The sequence below is a fragment of the Camellia sinensis genome, chromosome 5 (genome assembly GCF_055761805.1).
Source record: "Camellia sinensis isolate YWXY chromosome 5, ASM5576180v1, whole genome shotgun sequence".
NCBI classification, from domain to species: Eukaryota; Viridiplantae; Streptophyta; class Magnoliopsida; order Ericales; family Theaceae; genus Camellia; species Camellia sinensis.
In genome coordinates, this window is record NC_138965.1 from 98827992 (window position 1) to 98847175 (window position 19184).

General features: G+C 30.8%; 1 protein-coding gene and 1 long non-coding RNA gene across 7 annotated transcripts; one reads left to right on the forward strand and one right to left on the reverse strand.

Moving 5' to 3' along the window:
* Positions 1–9496: 9496 nt before the first annotated feature.
* Positions 9497–18608, forward strand: LOC114303305 (uncharacterized). 6 transcript variants are annotated; one of them, XR_014329871.1, is made up of 5 exons: positions 9501–9667; positions 9976–10499; positions 10658–10770; positions 16331–16513; positions 17355–18608. It is a non-coding gene; the product is annotated as an uncharacterized LOC114303305 (long non-coding RNA). The 6 variants fall into 6 exon arrangements; XR_014329872.1 differs by having other exon boundaries at positions 9510–9667; positions 10443–10499; XR_014329870.1 differs by lacking the exon at positions 10658–10770 and having other exon boundaries at positions 9505–9667.
* Positions 12103–18197, reverse strand: LOC114303304 (uncharacterized). The gene is made up of 8 exons (XM_082869387.1): positions 17126–18197; positions 16906–17038; positions 16344–16559; positions 15850–16005; positions 15464–15716; positions 14088–14488; positions 12674–12790; positions 12103–12575 (listed from the first exon to the last, which is right to left on the reverse strand). Exons 1-8 carry the CDS (start codon positions 18130–18132, stop codon positions 12240–12242), a joined length of 2619 nt encoding a protein of 872 aa, XP_082725513.1. The 5' UTR covers positions 18133–18197; the 3' UTR covers positions 12103–12239.
* Positions 18609–19184: the final 576 nt, after the last annotated feature.

A 19184-nucleotide genomic window follows, 5' to 3' on the forward strand; every position in this document is an offset into this window, starting at 1 on the left:
TAAAATTCTAGGACGATTTTTTTGTGATTTTAGAATTGGGACAGTTGGACACTAAAAATCATACATAGATCCTACACTGACTAACAACTAACATTAGGAGAGAGTTAGCATCTCCATTATCAAACTGATCAGTGCATTGTAGAATTATATATTGTCACATATAGCAAAAAGTTTCTCCTATAACTTGGATTTAGAGGTTTTGATAACTTAATTTAACACTTAAAATTAACTTTATTTATTATGATAAGTGATCATTTATTTTCTTAACATATATTAAAATGTTATGTAATTATGTTTTTACATTTAAATCAAATGAATTTTCCCATCATCTATGCACAGTTACACCGATTTTTTTTTTTGAGAAAACAGTTACACCACTATTGAGATGCAGCACCATTACTCCACTAAAAAAGTAAATAAATAAATAAATAACATTGTGCAAAGTATACATATTTTCGTTATTTTTTGGGGAGAGAATACTTTATTTCATGTGTAGTTTACTCCTTTGACATTTGAAAATTATATGAGTTATGTATTTATTTCACAAATTACCCAAGTTACATATTTATTTTCAAATGATAAGTGCAGTTCGATATATAAATAAGTTAAACTTAAACACAATCTTAAACTTATTTAATGTGTTTGGTTTGAGTTTTCTGAATTAAGTTTTTTAAAAATTGAATTTTTTGATTTTCATATTTTTTTTGTTTTTAGTGAATATTTTTAAAATTTTAAACATTTTTTTTACTTTTTTAGATGCACCTTACTTAGATGTATCTAAAAAGTAAAAAATTTGTAAAAAAATATTTTAAAAAATTAATAAATACATAAAAATATAAAAAATGTACTGAATTCTTGTATTTTTTTTTTTGTATTTTTGGTATTTAGTGAATTTTTAAAAGATTTTTTTTACATTTTTTTTACTTTTTAGGTGTATTTATGTTAGGTGTGTCTAAAAAGTAAAAAAATTGCTTAAAATATTAAAAAAATTCAATAAAAACAAAAAAAAAAACGAAAAATAAGAAAGTAGAATTTTCTAGAAAGTGCTTTTAGAAAAATGAAACCAAGCAAGCTGATTTAAGTTTTAAAATTAAATTTGAACGACTCACTACTCGACTCGATAAGTTTATATGCATTATAACAACTTAAGTTACTCGTGTTCGGCTCATTAAAAACTCGTTTAAGATTGACTCGTTAAGTAAACAAGTCAAATTTAAGTATATTTTGAAATGCGTTAAATTTTCGAGCCAAACTTAAAATGTCTTATTATTTGACTCAACTGGTCTCAATTTATTTATTTAATTTTATTTTTTTTTGTGTGGATATGTAAGGGTATCTTAGATCAGTTTGCGCATACTAAACAAAGTTTGGTCTTCCCATATTTATTCCTTATAGTCTGTGGTACCAATAGTTTTGTTAGAAAGGGGAGTCGAACCTAAGATATTCAGGGAAGCTGACTCCCCAAATTCCAAACCTCATTTGCTATGCCAAACCCTTGGGATTATCTCATTTTGATCCTTAACATAGACTAATGTTGTGTTTAGTCCATGAATTTTAGTAGGAATTTAGAAAGGGAAAGAGAAAAACTATATGAAAAATGTGTGAAATATAACTGTATTTCGTTCACATTTTGAGAGTGTTTGGAAAGTTGGATTTGAGACTAAAATAGTCAATAAAGACAAAATAGGTTAAAATAACTAATAAGATAAAATGTCATATTCAAACCGTAATTATTTCACTTTTTCTCTCACAATCATCAAATTAACTACAAAAAAAAAAAAAGCCAACTATAATCCTAAATACAATTTTATTAACTAAATTAAAATAGCTTAAAAAAATTAACTAAAATAACTTATTCCCAAATAAACTATCTCTTTTTTCCTTTTGTATTTCTAAATCTCACACTAAGGCCTCGTTTGGCAAGTGACTTTTTTAGCTAAAAAGTCAAAAAATTACTAAAAAAACTAAAAACCAACAACCTATACCAAAAAGTCAAAGATTCCATTTTCTCTCTACTTTTTGCATATCTTTTCGTAAAAAATCAAAAAGCTATCCTAAATATACTAATTTTTTTTACACCATATTTTAGACAAAAAATCAAAAAGTTACTAAAAAAACCTATTCCCAGACGAGTCCTAAATTTATGAACCAAACCCCCCCTCAAGTGAATTTCTTTTCCTCTTTGTTTGTGGATAAAGATAATCACGTCTAAAAATCAACTCCAAAAAGGGTAGCAAATGATAGGGGTTTTTCACAAATTAAGTCAAATTAGCAACTTAATTCTTAAATTAGGCTTAGTTTGGACGGAATTCTCAAATTAGGCTAAAGCGCTATTATAAATCACATTTTCACTGATCCTATCACCCTCCCGCGAAAAATTTGTAAAATAGTAAAAGCGTGATTACAAACCACGCTTTTAAAGAATTTTTTTTTCTTCATAAAACGTGATTCCAAACCACAATTTATAAATTTTTTTAAAAAAACGTGATTTGAAACCACGCTTTCAATGCAAACTCACTCTTCTCTTCTCTTCTCTTTTCTCTCTCTCTCTTTCTCTCTCTCTCTCTCTCACACATGTTATCACACACACACACACACCAAACCACACTCACCAAACCAATATAATTTTTAATATATATAAATTTTATTTTATAAAATTAAGACTAATATTAAATATATATATATATATATATAATAATAATTTATAATAGTAAATAATAATCAATTATGTGAAATTAAGACCAATATTTTCAAATAATTTTTTTTCAATTAAATTTTTTTTCAATTAATTTTTTTTTTCTATTAACTTTTTTTTTTCAATTAATCCTTTATTTCAATTAAATTTTTTTCAAATATTTTTTTTCCCAATTAATTTTTTTTTCAATTAATTTTTTTTAAAATTAATTTTTTTTCAATTATAATATGTGTGATCCCATTGTTATAAATAATAAAAATAAATATAAATATTTTAGGCCTAAAAAAATATATTTTTTATTTTATGTTTTTAAATTTTTTTAAACATTTTGTTCAAAACAAATGCGTTTGTAATTTATATTTTTCTAAAAATAAACAAAAATCAGTTTATAAAATTTTTGTAAACTTAAACAAAAAACGTAAACGTTACCAAACGCTACCTTAGTGTTTAATTCTTAAAATTTATTTTTTTTATTTTAGGATTTTGGGTTTAATTCTTAAAATTTATTTATTTTTATTTTAGGGTTTAGGATTTATAGTTTAATTCTTAAAATTTATTTTAACTTCAATTTTATAAAAAAAAAAATAAATTTTAAGAATTAAACTATAAATCCTAAACCCTAATATAAATAAATTTTATCCCTAAACACTAAGGTAGCATTTGGTAACGTTTACGTTTTTTGTTTATGTTTACAAAAATTTTATAAACTGGTTTTTGTTTATTTTTAGAAAAACATAAATTACAAACGCGTTTGCTTTGAACAAAATGTTTAAAAAAATTTAAAAACATAAAATAAAAAATATGTTTATTCAGGCCTAAAATATTTATATTTATTTTTATTATTTATGACAATGGGATCACACATATTATAATTGAAAAAAAATAAATTTAAAAAAATTAATTGGGAAAAAAAATTTGAAAAAAATTTAATTGAAAAAAAAGATTAATTGAAAAAAAAATTAATAGAAAAAAAAATTATTTGAAAATATGGGTCTTAATTTCATATAGTTGATTATTATTTACTATTATAAATTATTATTATATATATATATATATTAATATTGGTCTTAATTTTATAAAATAAAATTTATATATATTAAAAATTATATTGGTTTGGTGTGTGTGTGTGTGAGATAACATGTGTTAGAGAGAGAGAGAGAGAGAGAGAGAGAGAGAAAAAAAAGAGGAGAGAAGAGTGAGTTTGCATTGAAAGCGTAATTCCAAACCACGTTTTCTCAAAAAAAATTTATAAAGTGCGGTTTGGAACCACGTTTTATGGAAAAAAAAAAAAAAAAATTTTAAAAACGTGGTTTGTAACCACGCTTTTACTATTTCACAAATTTTTCGCGAGAGGGTGCTAGGAACAGTGAAAGCGTGGTTTGTAATAGCGTTTTAGCCTAGTTTGGGAATTCCGTCCAAACTAAGCCTAGTTTGGGAATTAAGTTGTTAATTTGGCTTAATTTGGAAAAAGAGGGCTTTTCCCATATTAAGCCAATTTATTATCTTAATTCCCAAACTAGGCCTAGTTTGGACGGAATTCCCAAACTAGGCTAAAGCGCTATTACAAATCACGTTTTCACTGTTTGGAGCCGAAAATGTGATGAATAGTGAAAGCGCTATTACAAATCACGCTTTTAATTAAAAAAGCGTGGTTACAAACCACGCTTTTAAAATAATTTTTTTTTTCAAAAAACGTGGTTAGAAAGTACGCTTTTAAGCAAAAAAAAATTTCTACAGAAAACGTGGTTCCAAACCACGCTTTTACTGTGCTTATAATTAAATTTTGTTTTCTAAAGAAAACGTGGTTCCAAACGACGCTTTCACTGTGCAGAATTATTTCCTTAAGAAAAATTTTAATATATAAAATGTGATCAAAGTAAGACTTGAGTTCTTTGTAGCTCAAATGGTAGTGCAATTGTTATGTTTGGCAAAGGCACGGGTTCAATCCACGCCAACTCCTTTTTCTTTTTCTTTTTTTCTTTTTTTTCACTCTATACTAGGGGTGAGCAGCAGTTGTACCCATCTGCCGAACCAAACCGATCTGCCACATTTTGGACAGATGCGTGATGACAAGCAGATGGATGCGGATTGATTTTCTCCAATTCGCCAATTTGGCGGACGGATGGCGGATTTGAGGTTCCTTTGGCCGCAACCGAACCGCCAAACCGCGAGCACCCCTAGTAATTTATAAGATTTTGTATTTTCAATTTGTTTAAATATTCTATTTGTGTTTTTGATTGAAAAAGAGTTTAAATATTCTGTTGAAAAAAAATTTTCAACTTGAATATATTTTTTGAATTGAAAAAAATAAACGTATTATTTATTTATATTTTTTTGTTTTTAAATCTAATTCTCAAAATAATAAATAGAAAATATGATATATGCTGGTTGGTTTTTGTTTTCAAAAACATATATAGATGTAACAATATAGAGATATACAATCTCTGCTAGTGCCCTGTTCATGGTTTTGGTGGTTTGAATTATTTTTATATTTTTAAGAACCACAGATTGTAATACTTTATGTGGATGAGGCATTCTGTGATTGTAATATGTGGATGAGGCATGCAGTGATTGTGATATTCTAAAGTTTAAAACTTTCTTTCTATGGATGAGGCTGTGAAAACCCATCTTTTAATTATTCTTTAAAGAAAATTTATTAATTAATTTTGTCTACAGTCTATCTGAATTATACATTAGTGTAAAAGTTAATTTTAAATTGACTCAATTCAATCACTAACAAGACATTATTAAGAATAATAATTTTGTGGGTGTTCAATATTTGTTGTTTATAAATTATTTTAATTATGATTCAATATAATAACTATTCTTACTAAATACCTTTGTTAAAAATCTTAGTGTGTCAATTTTCAGAAACCCACACAAAAAAAAAAAATAATAATAATAATAAAAATAATAATAATAATACAAACAAACAAACCATGGGCAAACAACCCATAGTTTCTACCAAACCCACCATCCTTTATAAAATTTAGGGAAGAACTTATGAAAATTAGAGAAAGTCATTCTTAGAACTTGGAGAAAGGGAATGGAATGTTTTTGAGAAAATAAAATAATGGAAAGAATGAAAGGGAGAGAGATGTCTTCAATATATATATATGCATGCAAGCCTTCCTTGTGCATGCAAGCATTCGGGAGAAGAAAAAAAAAAAGAAGAAGAAGAGAGAAATACCCAAAGCAACCAAGCTTAGTGATAGGAGGGGAAGAAGAGTAGGAGATTAAGGAAGCCAAAATTCTCAACCATTTTGTCACTCTATTACTAAGTAAGAAAACCCTCTCAACCCTCTCATTTTTTTTTATAATTGAAATTTTTCAGATTATGTACATTTGATACATTGTCTAAAACTGTGTTGAGAATACTCTGTCTTGAATCTGCCAGCATGTTACCCGATTTTTTAGACAATTTTATACTCAGAATTTTGAGATGATTTCTTATACAAAGTTGTTGATAATGATGTCTAGTTTATCCAGGAATTTTTGGAAACAATTTTTGAGCTTTCTACGAATTTATACAAATTTTTAACTAAATCTGAAACTGTGTTGAGAATAATCTGTCTTGAATCTGCCAGCATGTTACCCGAATTTTTAGACAATTTTATACTCAGAATTTCGAGATGATTTCTTCTACAAAGTTGTTGATAATGATGTCTAGTTTATTCATAAATTTTTGGAAACAATTTTTGAGCTTTCTACAAATTTATACAAATTTCTAACTGAATCTGAAACTGTGAGACAGATTTTACCATGTATTTGAAAATTTATTTAAAATTCTATACTAAGCCAAATCTGGTAATTTCTGACTAGAAGATGAAATTTGAGAAGTCTAGTTTCATAATAAATCCTTAGATTATGGGTTTGATCTATAAATTTAAGCATGGAGTTAAAATAAGGAAATGTGACAAATCTGTGTCATAAACACCCTTGGAATTTGTTTAGAATTATTTATAAGTTATTTTTGGGTAAAGCTTTCTGAAAAATAACCATAACATGTTTATTGAGTATCCTGTAGATTGATATGAATTTTAGAGTTGTATAAGTAATGTATTTATAATTTTATTTGCAAGATATATACTTTGAAAATTTTCTGGACAGAATAAAATCACCACTTTAATATTATGCTAGTCTAATTTTGTAAATCAAAAATTTGTGCATGTGTGTGTTTAGGGTTTAATTCTTGTATCTAAGTTATTATTTCATACCATGGTTTAAATAAATTGTTTATTTAAATTCTGTACTTTTATTTAGTATTGTGTGACACATGCAATATTTTATGATTGGGAAATTTAATGAGTTGTATAACATTACTTGTGATTAAAAATTTGGAGTTATTTGTGATTAATATCAAAATTAACTGAAATGATTAACGACATATACAAAGTTAATAATTGACGGTTAATACCAGTTGTTCGGGGTGAGTCTTGGTTTAAAGACTGTACGGAATTAAGAGTTGACGGTTAACACCGGTTGTTCAGGGTGAGCCCTGGTTTTGAGAATTCTCACGTAAATTGTGTTGCGAAACTCTAAGATGGCACGGGACTTATTTGAACCCTTTTCGGTATTCGGTTTTGGAATAAGGGTGGATGTGCAGGTGGCACACAGGGAGGTTGCTTACCCCTGGCAGACCGTTTCCTTGGGGCAGACCACGGATGCCACTACTTGGGTATATAACTCCGGACGTGGGCATCCCTGGTAGTTACGGTTGGTAACACTTAAATATTTGACCAAGGGAGGGTTTCAAATTAACCGTTGCCATGCTTAGTGGTTGGTGAGTTAAATCTCTTTGGTGAGATTTCGAGTGTCACCTAAATTATTAAAATTACTGAAACTATTCTAATGGTTGTAATTTCTGTGTATAATTATATTATTATCTCATGTTTAGAATATTATTATTTGTCTCTTAAAAAGAATGGTAGGTTGGTTACGTTTTCTTACTGTGTTGCAAAACTCATGGCATATATCTTGTTGCCCTGGCGTTTCATGCCAGATTATGTTGAAGAAGCGACTGAGGCTGAAATTGGAGCTGCTGCCAATATCGAACCTTGGATGACTTAGAGTCAATATTTTGTCAGAATAAAATCCTGTTATCCCTTGTATTAGGATTAAACTATGTTGTGACGTTGTGTGTGAACTTGTAGTTTTATTCTGTCGTTGGACTTTGGCTTTGTAAGAACTTAAAAGTTCCTAATTAGTAGTTAAAACTTTATCTAGCAAGTTATTGTTAATTAAAATCTTATGACGTTTCAAAAAAAAATTTTTTTTTTTGGGGCGTCACAGAGGCATGCAGTAATTGTAATATTTTTTAAGTTATTGACTGTAATACTTTCTCTTCTTTTTTTTTTATTGAGGAAGTGAACAAGTTGAATTATGTTGAAAATTTATAAAATTTTAAACCGCTAAATCGATTCGCATCCATCCGCCAAACCGCCAATCCGCTCAATCCACATTCGCCGAATTGGCGGACGGATAGCGGATTGAAGGTTTTGTGGCCGTAACCGACCCGTGCCCACCCCTACTCTATACTTTATATATTTATTATGTAATTTTTTTCTCAAAAAAAAGTAAAACATTTGTTTGGTTAACTAAATTTTTTTTCTATAAAATACAATTTTTTTCAAAATGTCAACATAATTGTTTAAAAAGTATTCAGTGTATTTGGTTTGAGTTTTTTGGATTTAGTTATTTGCTAAAAAAATACTAAAAATACAAAAATATTTTTTCAGTACATTTTTTTGTATTTTTTATGTATTTATTAATTTTTTAAAATATTTTTTTACAAATTTTTTACTTTTTAGATACATCTAACTAAGGTATATCTAAAAAAGTAAAAAAAAAAATGTTTAAAATTTTAAAAATATTCACTAAAAACAAAAAAAAAAAATATGAAAATCAAAAAACTCAGTTTTCAAATAACTAAATTCAAAAAACTCAAGCCAAATACACTGAATACTTTTTAAACAATTATGTTGACATTTTGAAAAAAAATGTATCTTATATAAAAAAAATTTAGTTAACCAAACAAATGTTTACTTTTTTTTGATAAAAAAATTACATAATAAATATATAAAGTATAAAGTGAAAAAAAAGAAAAAAGAAAAAGGAATTAGGGTGGATTGAACCCGCACCTTTGCCAAGCATAACAATTGCACTACCATCTGAGCTACAGAAACTCAAGTCTTGTTTTGATCACATTTTAATATATATTAAAATTTTTTTGAAATAAATTGTGATTTGTAACCACATTTTCTTCAGAAAACAAAATTTAATTATAAGCACAGTAAAAACATGGTTTGGAACCGTGTTTTCTATAGAATTTTTTTTTTGCTTAAAAGCGTTCTTTCTAACTATGTTTTTTGAAAAAAAAAAATTTATGTTAAAAGCGTGGTTTGTAACAACGCTTTTTTAATTAAAAGCGTGGTTTGTAATAACGCTTTCACTATTCATCATATTTTCAGCTCCAAACAATGAAAACGTAATTTTTAATAGCACTTTAACCTAATTTAAAATTTCCGTCCAAAGTAAGCCTAATTTAAAAATTAAGATAGTAAATTAATTTTAATATGCGAAAAGCCCTTCGAAAAAGCCCCCAAATGCAACATTTGTTATTAAATAATCAACAATGATAGAGGGTCCTAATTTTTGTGGCTCAAATGGCTTAAATTTGTCAAAACAACGTCGTTTTGAGTACAAAACAATATCAAAATTGTCAAAACGACATCATTTTAACAAATTTAAATCATTTGAGCCACAGAAATTAGGGCACTCAAAATTTTCCTTAAATAATTTAGACAGAGAATATCCTACAAAGTATCCGGAATCAGTTGAGAAGTCAACATGCTCTTTTGAAAAAATTGAAATTTTAAAAGCTACCCACTCAAAGTTCACTTCATGTCTTGATGATTCTCCAAAACCCATTTCAATCACTCTTCTCTCAAATGCATTCAACTCTTCATCAAGGTAATATGCTCTCTTCAATAATGCCGTCTTTCTTCTGCAAATTTGCTTGTTCTAGTTTTAGCTGTCATGAATTTCATATTTATTGAAAACAGAAAAATACAACCCATTACTGCACCAAATCATATATATATATGCCTTTTTCCAGTTGAATGCCCACAAGTGAGAAAGTTGGGTATTTGTGGTTGGAATTTGTTTGACCAATCAAATTGATTGTACTGAATCTAATTATTTAGTATCCCAAAAATTGATTTCTCTTCAATATTTAGGAGCATAACTTTGAAATCTTTCTGCGTTGTTTATCTTCACAGTATGGAATCTTTGCTGCTGACAAAGTTATGGAAGCATGAAAAGAAGAAACCTTTTTATTTATTTATTTACTTTTATTGAACTTATTCATTCATTTTGACTATCATTTCATATTTTACCATATTAAATTCTACTCTACCTTCCTGGAGTTCATTCTCCGAGGAACTCTGTTTAAATTATTCTGCTGAAATCATATAAAGACAATTCTTATTTAGTATAGCTATTTACACAATAATTTGATGATTAAGAAGCATCTTGTCGAGTGTTAGGTCTAAATGGGTTTTCTATTGGTTCAAATTCGCGTTTAGGAGGATCATTTTTTTTTATGTTGAATTAGGTGCATTCTGCTATGTTAATTAGAATGTTGGTATGATACTTTGATGAAGCTACCCTTGTCATAGAAAAAATTATCTCCTCAAAATACTAAGAAATGGGAATGGAAACCATTTATTTTACTTTATGTTGACAGGGTGAAGAATATGGCAGTAACAAAGAATCAATCAGTCACATGCCATGAAGAGAAATGGTGATTTAATTTTCAATAGCCAGTTATCGAACTTATTTCCTCCAGCACTAAAGTTGGATAAAATTTTACCCAATTGTTTGATCCCCCTGATAATGCAATGCTTGATTTACCTTCCGCATCAAGTCTGTCTTCTTCTTTTAATCACCACTTTATCTCAGAGTCTCAATGTTGAATCTTCAACTACGAAATTTTCTCATGAACTCAATTAAGCTAAAAGAATATGAAGTACAGACTCAATGGAATGAAATTGCCACAAAAATGATGAAAGGGGGTAATACTCATACTCATTTTCCTAACAATGTTGTCATTGGAAATTCCTATTTGCTATGCGAACTAGATCATGAACAACAAAAAATATTCTCTTGTTGAAAGTAGGCTTTGAATTGTTTGGGCTTGATGTATTTATTGAACTTGTTGGGAAACTAAGGAAAAAAGTTTATGATGCTCATTATCTCTACTTACAGGAGTTAGCGCATTTGCTAATAATGGTTATTAAATATTCCATATTAGAAGTTGATGTGTGAGTCAATGATTCCTACAAACATTTTGGAAGTGGAATTTACTACACATCCATTAACCCAAAGTGTTAGTCTTTCTAAACAATTATTCTAGGGAAGTGCTGGATATGCTAGGCGAAGAGTATTAAGGTATTATTACTATGGGAATTAATGTACAAATGAGGGTAGTCTGTGAAGTGATAAGTATACTATGGGAATTATTGTAGAAATGAGGGTCATATAGTCTCTGAAATTATTTAAGTCTTGCCTCTTGCTGACTTAGCTTGAGTTGTATTGTCAGATATTCTATTATTTATAAATATTGAAGTCATTCAACATTTTTTCTAATTATTCACGAGATAACTGCTTTAGATTCATTTGCTTCAAATGTATAACATGCATTTCTGTACTCATTTTCACTCTTTTAACCTTCTTTATATTTTCCCTGAAGTTTTTGCTGAAATCCCTACCTTCTACTAGCATTTCAACAACTCCATTGGCTATCAGTTCCATATGAATTATTCATAATTAAGATAATACCTATATATTAATGAGGAAAGGAAGGCCAAAGTGTTAAAATCGTATATTTTACGCTTCAACTGAAGGATTTTCCTGTATCCTTTTATTCTTATCCTGGAAGATGTAACACAGCAAAGTTACCCATATGTAGACATAAAATTTTAATGTCAGAGCATTTCAACATCATGATGGGAGGATGTAATCACTGTAGATACCAATTAATTGTTATTAGAACAGAAGTGCATGCTAGAACATTCTTTGCTTTTGCATGGAGTAGGTATTTCTTTAGATCCTGAAAACAAGTGTTGCTGTTCTCTTAATGGTTCTTTGACTGTTATAAAAGTAAAAGTAATCATATGATAACAATATTAATCTAGTGCAAGGTAAAGAGTATGTGAAAAGAATTCATGATATGACTCCTTCAATTTTATGCATGTTACTTGAAGTTTAGTGAGGTCACAACCATTTTCCTCATATGTTTAAGTTTATTGTTGTTGGAAAACTATTTAGTGTTGGAAATGAAAGCCCATGTCTAGGATCTAAAAGTTGCATATAAGCATACTGAGGTGCCAGCTTACCCCCAAAACTGAAATAATAACATTGAATGGATTATATTTCAATGAACATATTCTGTTATCAACAAAAAGAATTGATTATCCTAGTAGTTAGTAAAAAAAATGTTGTTTTGAGATGGATGAGAAACACTTTTCAAGATCTCAAATCTTTACAAAATATCATATTCTCTTAGGTTTTTTAGAAAGGTCTCTCCAATGACTGAGTCAGCCTTGACGAAAATGGCAGGATAGCCAATTGGAGCTTCTACCCAAGCTTCAGAACCTTGTTTCGTGTATAGATTTCCTGTCCAAATATGTTTCCAAGAACAACTTTCTCCTACAGGAAAATACACCTTCACATTCTTTTTTCCTTTGTCTAGAACAGGCACAACTAATATCTCTTCACCAACCAAAAATTGCTCATAACTCAAGCTATGCACATGTTCGTCATCTGGGTAATGAAGGAATAGGTGGCGACAAACAGGCAAGCCTTTCTGAGAAGCTTCCTGTTTTAAAAAACAAACACATGGTCTTAGATTCATCAGTGCAACTGCAACGTTATTCAATAATTCATGCAAAGAATGTCTACGAAATTCTGTCTCACCTTAACAAGCTGGATCCTGTAAAACTTCCAAGCTTTATACACTTTTGCAAGCCGTGCAAAATGTGATAAAGTCTTGTGGTTTGAGTAAAACTGGCTGTTGCTGGCTGGTTTATTTCCCTGATAGGAAAATGTTAACATCAGAAACTTGTAGAATCAAACAGGATGGTCTCTTCAAGGATGGCATTTCAAATTGAAATCATGGGTTAATATATTTATTTTATTTTCTAGGTTAAATGGTGTTCACAAGGTGTTAGAGAATTTCATGCATAATATGGGAGTTTAATGCATGGTTTTATCGTAAATTCGAATTACTAAAAAAGCTTGTTGGCTTATTGTCCAACTACACATGTCAAACACATTATTTCATATCCTTACCCTAATGTTAAGTGTCTAAAACGGGTAGTTCATACATTTAGAAGAGTTCATGTAACATTAATATCTATTTATGAATTTTAAAGCTAGCTTCGAAATGTAACTCGTGACATGCATCAGGGAAAGTGCAATAATGCAAGTCATGGTTTTTTCTTAAAGAAAATTTCATGTAAGAATAAGTTTCCATGATGAAGCCTTTATATCAGGCTTCACAGAAGGGGAAAAAAAACCCTTTTGCAGATAATTGGAATTTAAGAGATTAATACCACAACTAGTTCTAGAAGAAATTCAGACTGTTTTGGTGTTTGAGATAGCATAAGAAGTGATGGTTGTGGAGATTCAAAATTCTATCTTTAAAGGTACATCCTCCGCTAGTATTTTTATGTTTCTTTCTGTCCCTAATATGACATATGAAGAATGTTACATGGACTCTTCTAACTGTGAGAAGTTCTCTTGTTAGATAAGTAGCATGCGAATGGGTATAGGATATATTTCTAACCTTTCTGGTAAGGTGTAACTAGCAAGCATCTCTGGTAGTTGAAATTACTACATAATTGTACATCAAACTCTCACTATGTTCCTTCCTTACATAGTTGCTTCAAAATGAGTGAAATGCTTATTTTGAACACTATGTTTTATAAAACACCTTTTTACCCTAGGAATATAGATTTGGATATTCAGAGCCATCCTGGTGTTGTTGGGATAGGGTATTAAAAAACTCATAATCTTAGACACATACTTACATTCTAGACATGTCCATGTAATATAAAATATAAGATAGACCATTAAAAATTATGATTGTGATATTAGAAGACATTCTAGAGGTCATGACCTGGAGCAATAGCAAGTGTTATTCGCCTCCAACACCATCGTGCAGGCTTGAGTCACTAGAATCAACCTATCTACCATCTCTCCCATACCCTACTATAAGTAGGAGTTTTGTGCACTAATCATGATCTTTTTATGTTGGCATTTCTCTGCCCGTTGTTTCCAATGTCAAAGCAGCTAAAATTGTTAATTGCTAGGGGTGATAATGACTTACCTCATGGGTGCGGAAGACAGTTGTAAATGCATTAAGTTCCATCCATCGCAGAAGCAATTCCTCACTTCTTTGATACTTGAAAAAAGGTAAGTTTACAGCACAGTAGCCTCCGATATCGCTGTGATTGAAAGCATACCCCGAAATACCGCTGCTCAACAAGCCAACAACAGAACTCTTTATCCCATCATTAGCCTGCCAACTCACCATTTGGTCGCCTTCCCAGAATAGCATTCCCCATTTGGGGCTGTCCCTGAAACCAGCCCTCATGAAGAAAACCAAGGCCTCTTCTGGGTCTTCGCTCTCTTCACCCGAACAGTTACTTTTCCATTCTTCCACAAATTCCCGGTTTATTTTGGCCCATAATTCTGGATATCTGTTATGGGCTGAGATGGGATCTTCACCTAAAGAATCATCCTGATTAGTTTTGGTACATGTACAATTGTTTAGAGAAATAGTAAAAGAACTTTGCATGTGTGTGTGTGTGTGCGCGCATGCATATTTATTGTCCTTCTTGTTTGCTTGGGGTAGTGAATAATGAAAGATAAGTTGAAGAAAATTTTATTTCTTTTAGATCTGAAATAACTCTTTTCTTTATGCTGCTGTACTTTCTCTCATTATATCTTCGTTCAAGTCTGAGGAATGAGTTTGATAATTTTGACATCCATGTGAAGTTCAAAGATATATAAAACTAAGCACTATAACTGTGTAACTAGTTCGATAGATGTTGATGTTTGAGTCTTGGAAACATTACAAAATAAAGTCATGATGCCTCAAGCTATGAGCAGCTTGTAGCGGGATGACAATATTTTGCTTTTCAGTATTTAGAAGCCTCGCACATTAAGACTTCTTGGATGATTTCATTCTTCTATACAAATTTCCTTTATAGAGAAAGTAGGAAATGGGTACAATTCAAGCAGGTTGTATTGTTCTACTACATGCATCATGCAAGTCTGGATGTGATCTTACATGCTATATTTGTTTGCAGGATTGGATTAAAGGGAATTAGTAATCCCTTGGGATAATTCACTGGATTATACATACTATTTATGAGACTCAATTTGTTTGATAGGATTTCTTTTACTATGTTTGATTAGGGTTGGATAAAGTGGGACCAATTATTTCTGACCATTGGATGGTATGCTAGAGATAATCTAATGCCAGGCCTTATTGCAGCATAACTAACACCACTGGATTGGTCTTAGTTACCACACAAAGTGCAGGATCACTAGTTTGGACCATTTTTTCACAACCAGAAATGGGATTATGCAAGCCCTATTGGGCCATTAATCTCATATTTTTATCTTGCAAGGAAACATAGATATGGCATATGTTGGTAGAATTCTTGCTAGTTCAAAAAGGAAGTCTGAATGTCAAACCTGAATAAAGGGTGGCATCCACAGGAAGGCCTTCACCAAAATCAGCCATCCATCCTCTGACACCATCATCCACCATTTCCTGTAAAATTTGCTTGAACCAACTTGCCGTGTGCGGGTGCGTCAAATCCAACATTCCCACATCAAAAGCTGTATTGGGAACCATGTATGGTTCACCATTCTTGTCTTTGATTAAGATATCCAACTCCTTTGCCTCCTCATAGAGGTTTCTCCTTCTGTTTGGCTTCTCATCCATCTGCCATAGCAAGTGTACATGTCAGAAATTAACAATCAACGCGTTTATCATATGCTGACTGATATGTCCCCAAATATAACAATTTCGAGAAAAAAAAAATTAGAAGAGCATTAGTAGGGTTGAAGATAAGCACCAGAGCTAGGCAAGGGTTGCAGTATGTCATCACTTTAATATGCTGAGCACTAAGATGTCTAATTAGTTGCTGCCACCCAAAATACCTCATTGTATCTACTTCCCAATTCCACCAAAGCTGTGATCCAATTACTGTGTTCCTCTGACCTACCCAGTCCTGCATATAACAATTACAATAGAGTGAGGCATTATGCTTGTTGCTTTAATTTTAATGTTTTGTCCTTTATGTATATATGGTTAATGGTTATTTTCATAGGCAGATTTTTTCTTTTAATATCAATTTCGACATTAGTTTTGATATGGAAACAAATCAGGTTCCTGAATTTATTTTACATTTTTTTTCCCTGGGAGGAAGTTGAGACTTATATGGCTTAAAATAGACAGTATAAAGGTTTTCTAAACTTTTTTCTGAATCAGTACATAAAATAGAGAGAAAGAATTTGCATGTCATTGATAGTGTTATTTCATATATTTTCATGTAGGTACATGCATTACCTGTAACCAGAATGCTGAAACGGGGACATCGTAGTTCTGTAGTTTGTCCCAAACATCTCGTACTAGATCTGTGCCACCCTGCATTCCAACCACGGCACCAGATATAATCCACTCAGGAAGCTCTGGTGGTCTTCCGATGACTTCTGTGAATTGTTCAATAAACTCCAAAGGTGAATTCCCATGCAATATCCTACCTTGAATAGAATCTCCATGCATCTGCAAACATACCCAAAACAATGAAAATGAGAAACTGATACTATGCAATTTAAATGGGAAAATATTGCAGACATTAACCTTTTTCACTGCCTCTCACAATAGAGTGGGGCCTATACCATGTGATGTGTGGGCGCGCCTCCATTGTTAAGGGCAGTCAAAAAGTTAGATTTCACCTACCCATTTTTCCTTTTCGTAAAATGTCCTTTTTTTTTAATTGAGTCTATTTTTTTAATCATGTATTGGTTTGCTTTTCGTTATAATCATCTGAAAATTCGGTGCTTGATTTTCATCAGCTGATTTAACTCCAAAGTGGTAGAAAAAAGAAGTAAAAACATCCAAGTGTTACCTGTATCTGAACTCTGTCATGTTTTGTTAGATCGAAAACTGAATAATTGTATCCTTCAAGGTACAGAGATTTCATTTTCGATGTTATATAGAATGGTGAAGGAGCGTAGGTTGTACTCCAATCTCCGCCAGCCCTGCATTAGATAACTTTTTCTAAGTACAACAATCCTAGTGATTAATAATTAAATGCTAGTGATTCAAAGACTAGAATTTAGTCTTACCTGTAGCTAACCAAGTTAGCAGCAAAGGTTATTGGTTGATCTCCTCTTCCAATCCCCTGCTCTTGAACAAAAATAGGAACCCTTTTTCCTTTGAAATCCATGTGAGAAAACTGCTCTCCAAAACCATAAAATCTCTCATTTTTTTCACTTGAATACGTAAGACAGACCCTGTTGAATTCCACGCATTCAACACCATTCATTATCACATTTTCTTGATTTGTTGATGCAGCTGCTACAACAGCTGTTCGCTTTAAAAGATGCCCAGACCAACCAAGTTGACGCCTCCTAAACTGGCTCAGCCTCCGCGAAAAGCCCTGGTGAGTTCCATGACTTCTTGGTGAAATGCTTTGTTGTGATTCAAAATTGGGTTTTCCAAGCTTCACTTCAAACCCAATTTGATTACTGGTCTTTTGATCAAAGAAAACCCAATACCTTGCAGAAACAAAAGGTTCATCTTCCAAAACCTCTGACTCCTCATAGATTCCAGAATTTTGAATTTTCTTTTTCACTCTGTTAACACTGAAAATTCTACCTGTAATTAACAATACAGGGAATTGGGTATCATTTGGATTTGTTTTTTTATCATACCCAGATGACAAATCATTGTCTTCTCCCTCTAGGCTGTGATCAGATTGGTTAATCACCTTTATATCTTCGACAGTTTGATGATTACATACCAAATGAACATATTTGTCTGTGATAACAAATGATCCCCTGCTTTCTTCAACCTCTGTTTCAGCTAATGCTGCAGAGACAAAGGCTTGTCCAGGGATGGTAGACCATATGGGTCTGTTGGGCTGAGATTGATGAGAAATTGAGAGAGACCCACCATTCTTGGATTGCCAAGTTAACTGAAAATTCTTCCCAATGCAAAAGATTTTTTGTGAAGGGAGTGTTGGGGGATTGAAGGATAGAGTTCCTTGAATACAAGGGAGAGATCTTGGATTTGAAGGGAAGGGGTTGTTGAGATGTTTGTGGTGCTTTTTTGTGATTTTGAGAGTTTCCATTTTGGATACAAGAGAGAGCTCATGGAGTCATGGGTATATATATATATATAGGTTCATATATCAATATTTTTTCATTGAAAAAGTGTATATATATATTGACGGTGGTATGTGGGGAAAAGAAAAGATAAGAAACTTCTTGCATGAAAATGCCTGTTGTTATCCACACTAGTGATAGAGATGGTTTTGAAAGATTGGTTTGGAACTTGGAACAATGAATTTGTTTAAGCAGTTGTACTAAATTGACCAAGTTTCCCTCATTAATTAACATTTATAAAATGGAGTGTATTTTATGAATAATACTATATGTATCAATTAATGTACTAAGTAATATACTAATAAATGATGTGACATAATTTTAGAAGTTTTAGATATTTGTAATTTGTATAATAGGTGGGATCAGTAATAATGACATAACACTAATTGATATACTAGTATGTACATTAATCGGTGCATGTCGCACCATCGGTATTTTATCAGTTGTGCCCCAACTGTTGTTGTCATTTGTTTATTACTTCCTTGTTTGCCATATTTCAAGTTTTTATACTATTGCCCTGGACTTCAGATTATTTTCAATGTTACCCCTTATTTTTAGAAAGGTCACAACAATGTTGGACAAAATATACCTATACCCCCTGTAGTTTGTCTTTTTTGTCGATTTTGTGCTTAGGAGTTTACATTGTATCAATTTCTCTCTTTAATTTTTCAAACTACTTCAATTTAATCTAATTGATAACATCCGTGAAGAAATTGAACAAAAATCAAGGACAAAATAGTCCATTTGATTTCAGTTATTATAAGGATTAAATTGACATAAGACATAAATGATAAGGGCTACGAGTGCAATTTGCCCTATAATTTTTGTTAAACCTTTGACAAGAAAAAAAAAAGGAGGGAAAAAGGAATTTTAGTTGCTTCGATATCTAAATGCCTTTTTTTTTTCTTTCCTATTTTAATTTACCAACAATTTAGAAAACTTGTTTTGTGAACTATTTTTGAAGCCTATTTTCTAGAAATAACTCACTTTTTAACATCAAAAAATTGTTTTGCAAAAT

Coding starts and splice junctions, on each gene's coding strand:
- LOC114303304 (XM_082869387.1), bottom strand. CDS start 18,132: ATGGAAACTCTCAAAATCACAAAAAAGCACCACAAACATCTCAACAAC. Junction 16,560..16,905: donor ATGACAGAGTTCAGATACAG/GTAACACTTGGA, acceptor GTATGTTTGCAG/ATGCATGGAGATTCTATTCA. Junction 12,576..12,673: donor ACAGGATCCAGCTTGTTAAG/GTGAGACAGAAT, acceptor TTTTTAAAACAG/GAAGCTTCTCAGAAAGGCTT.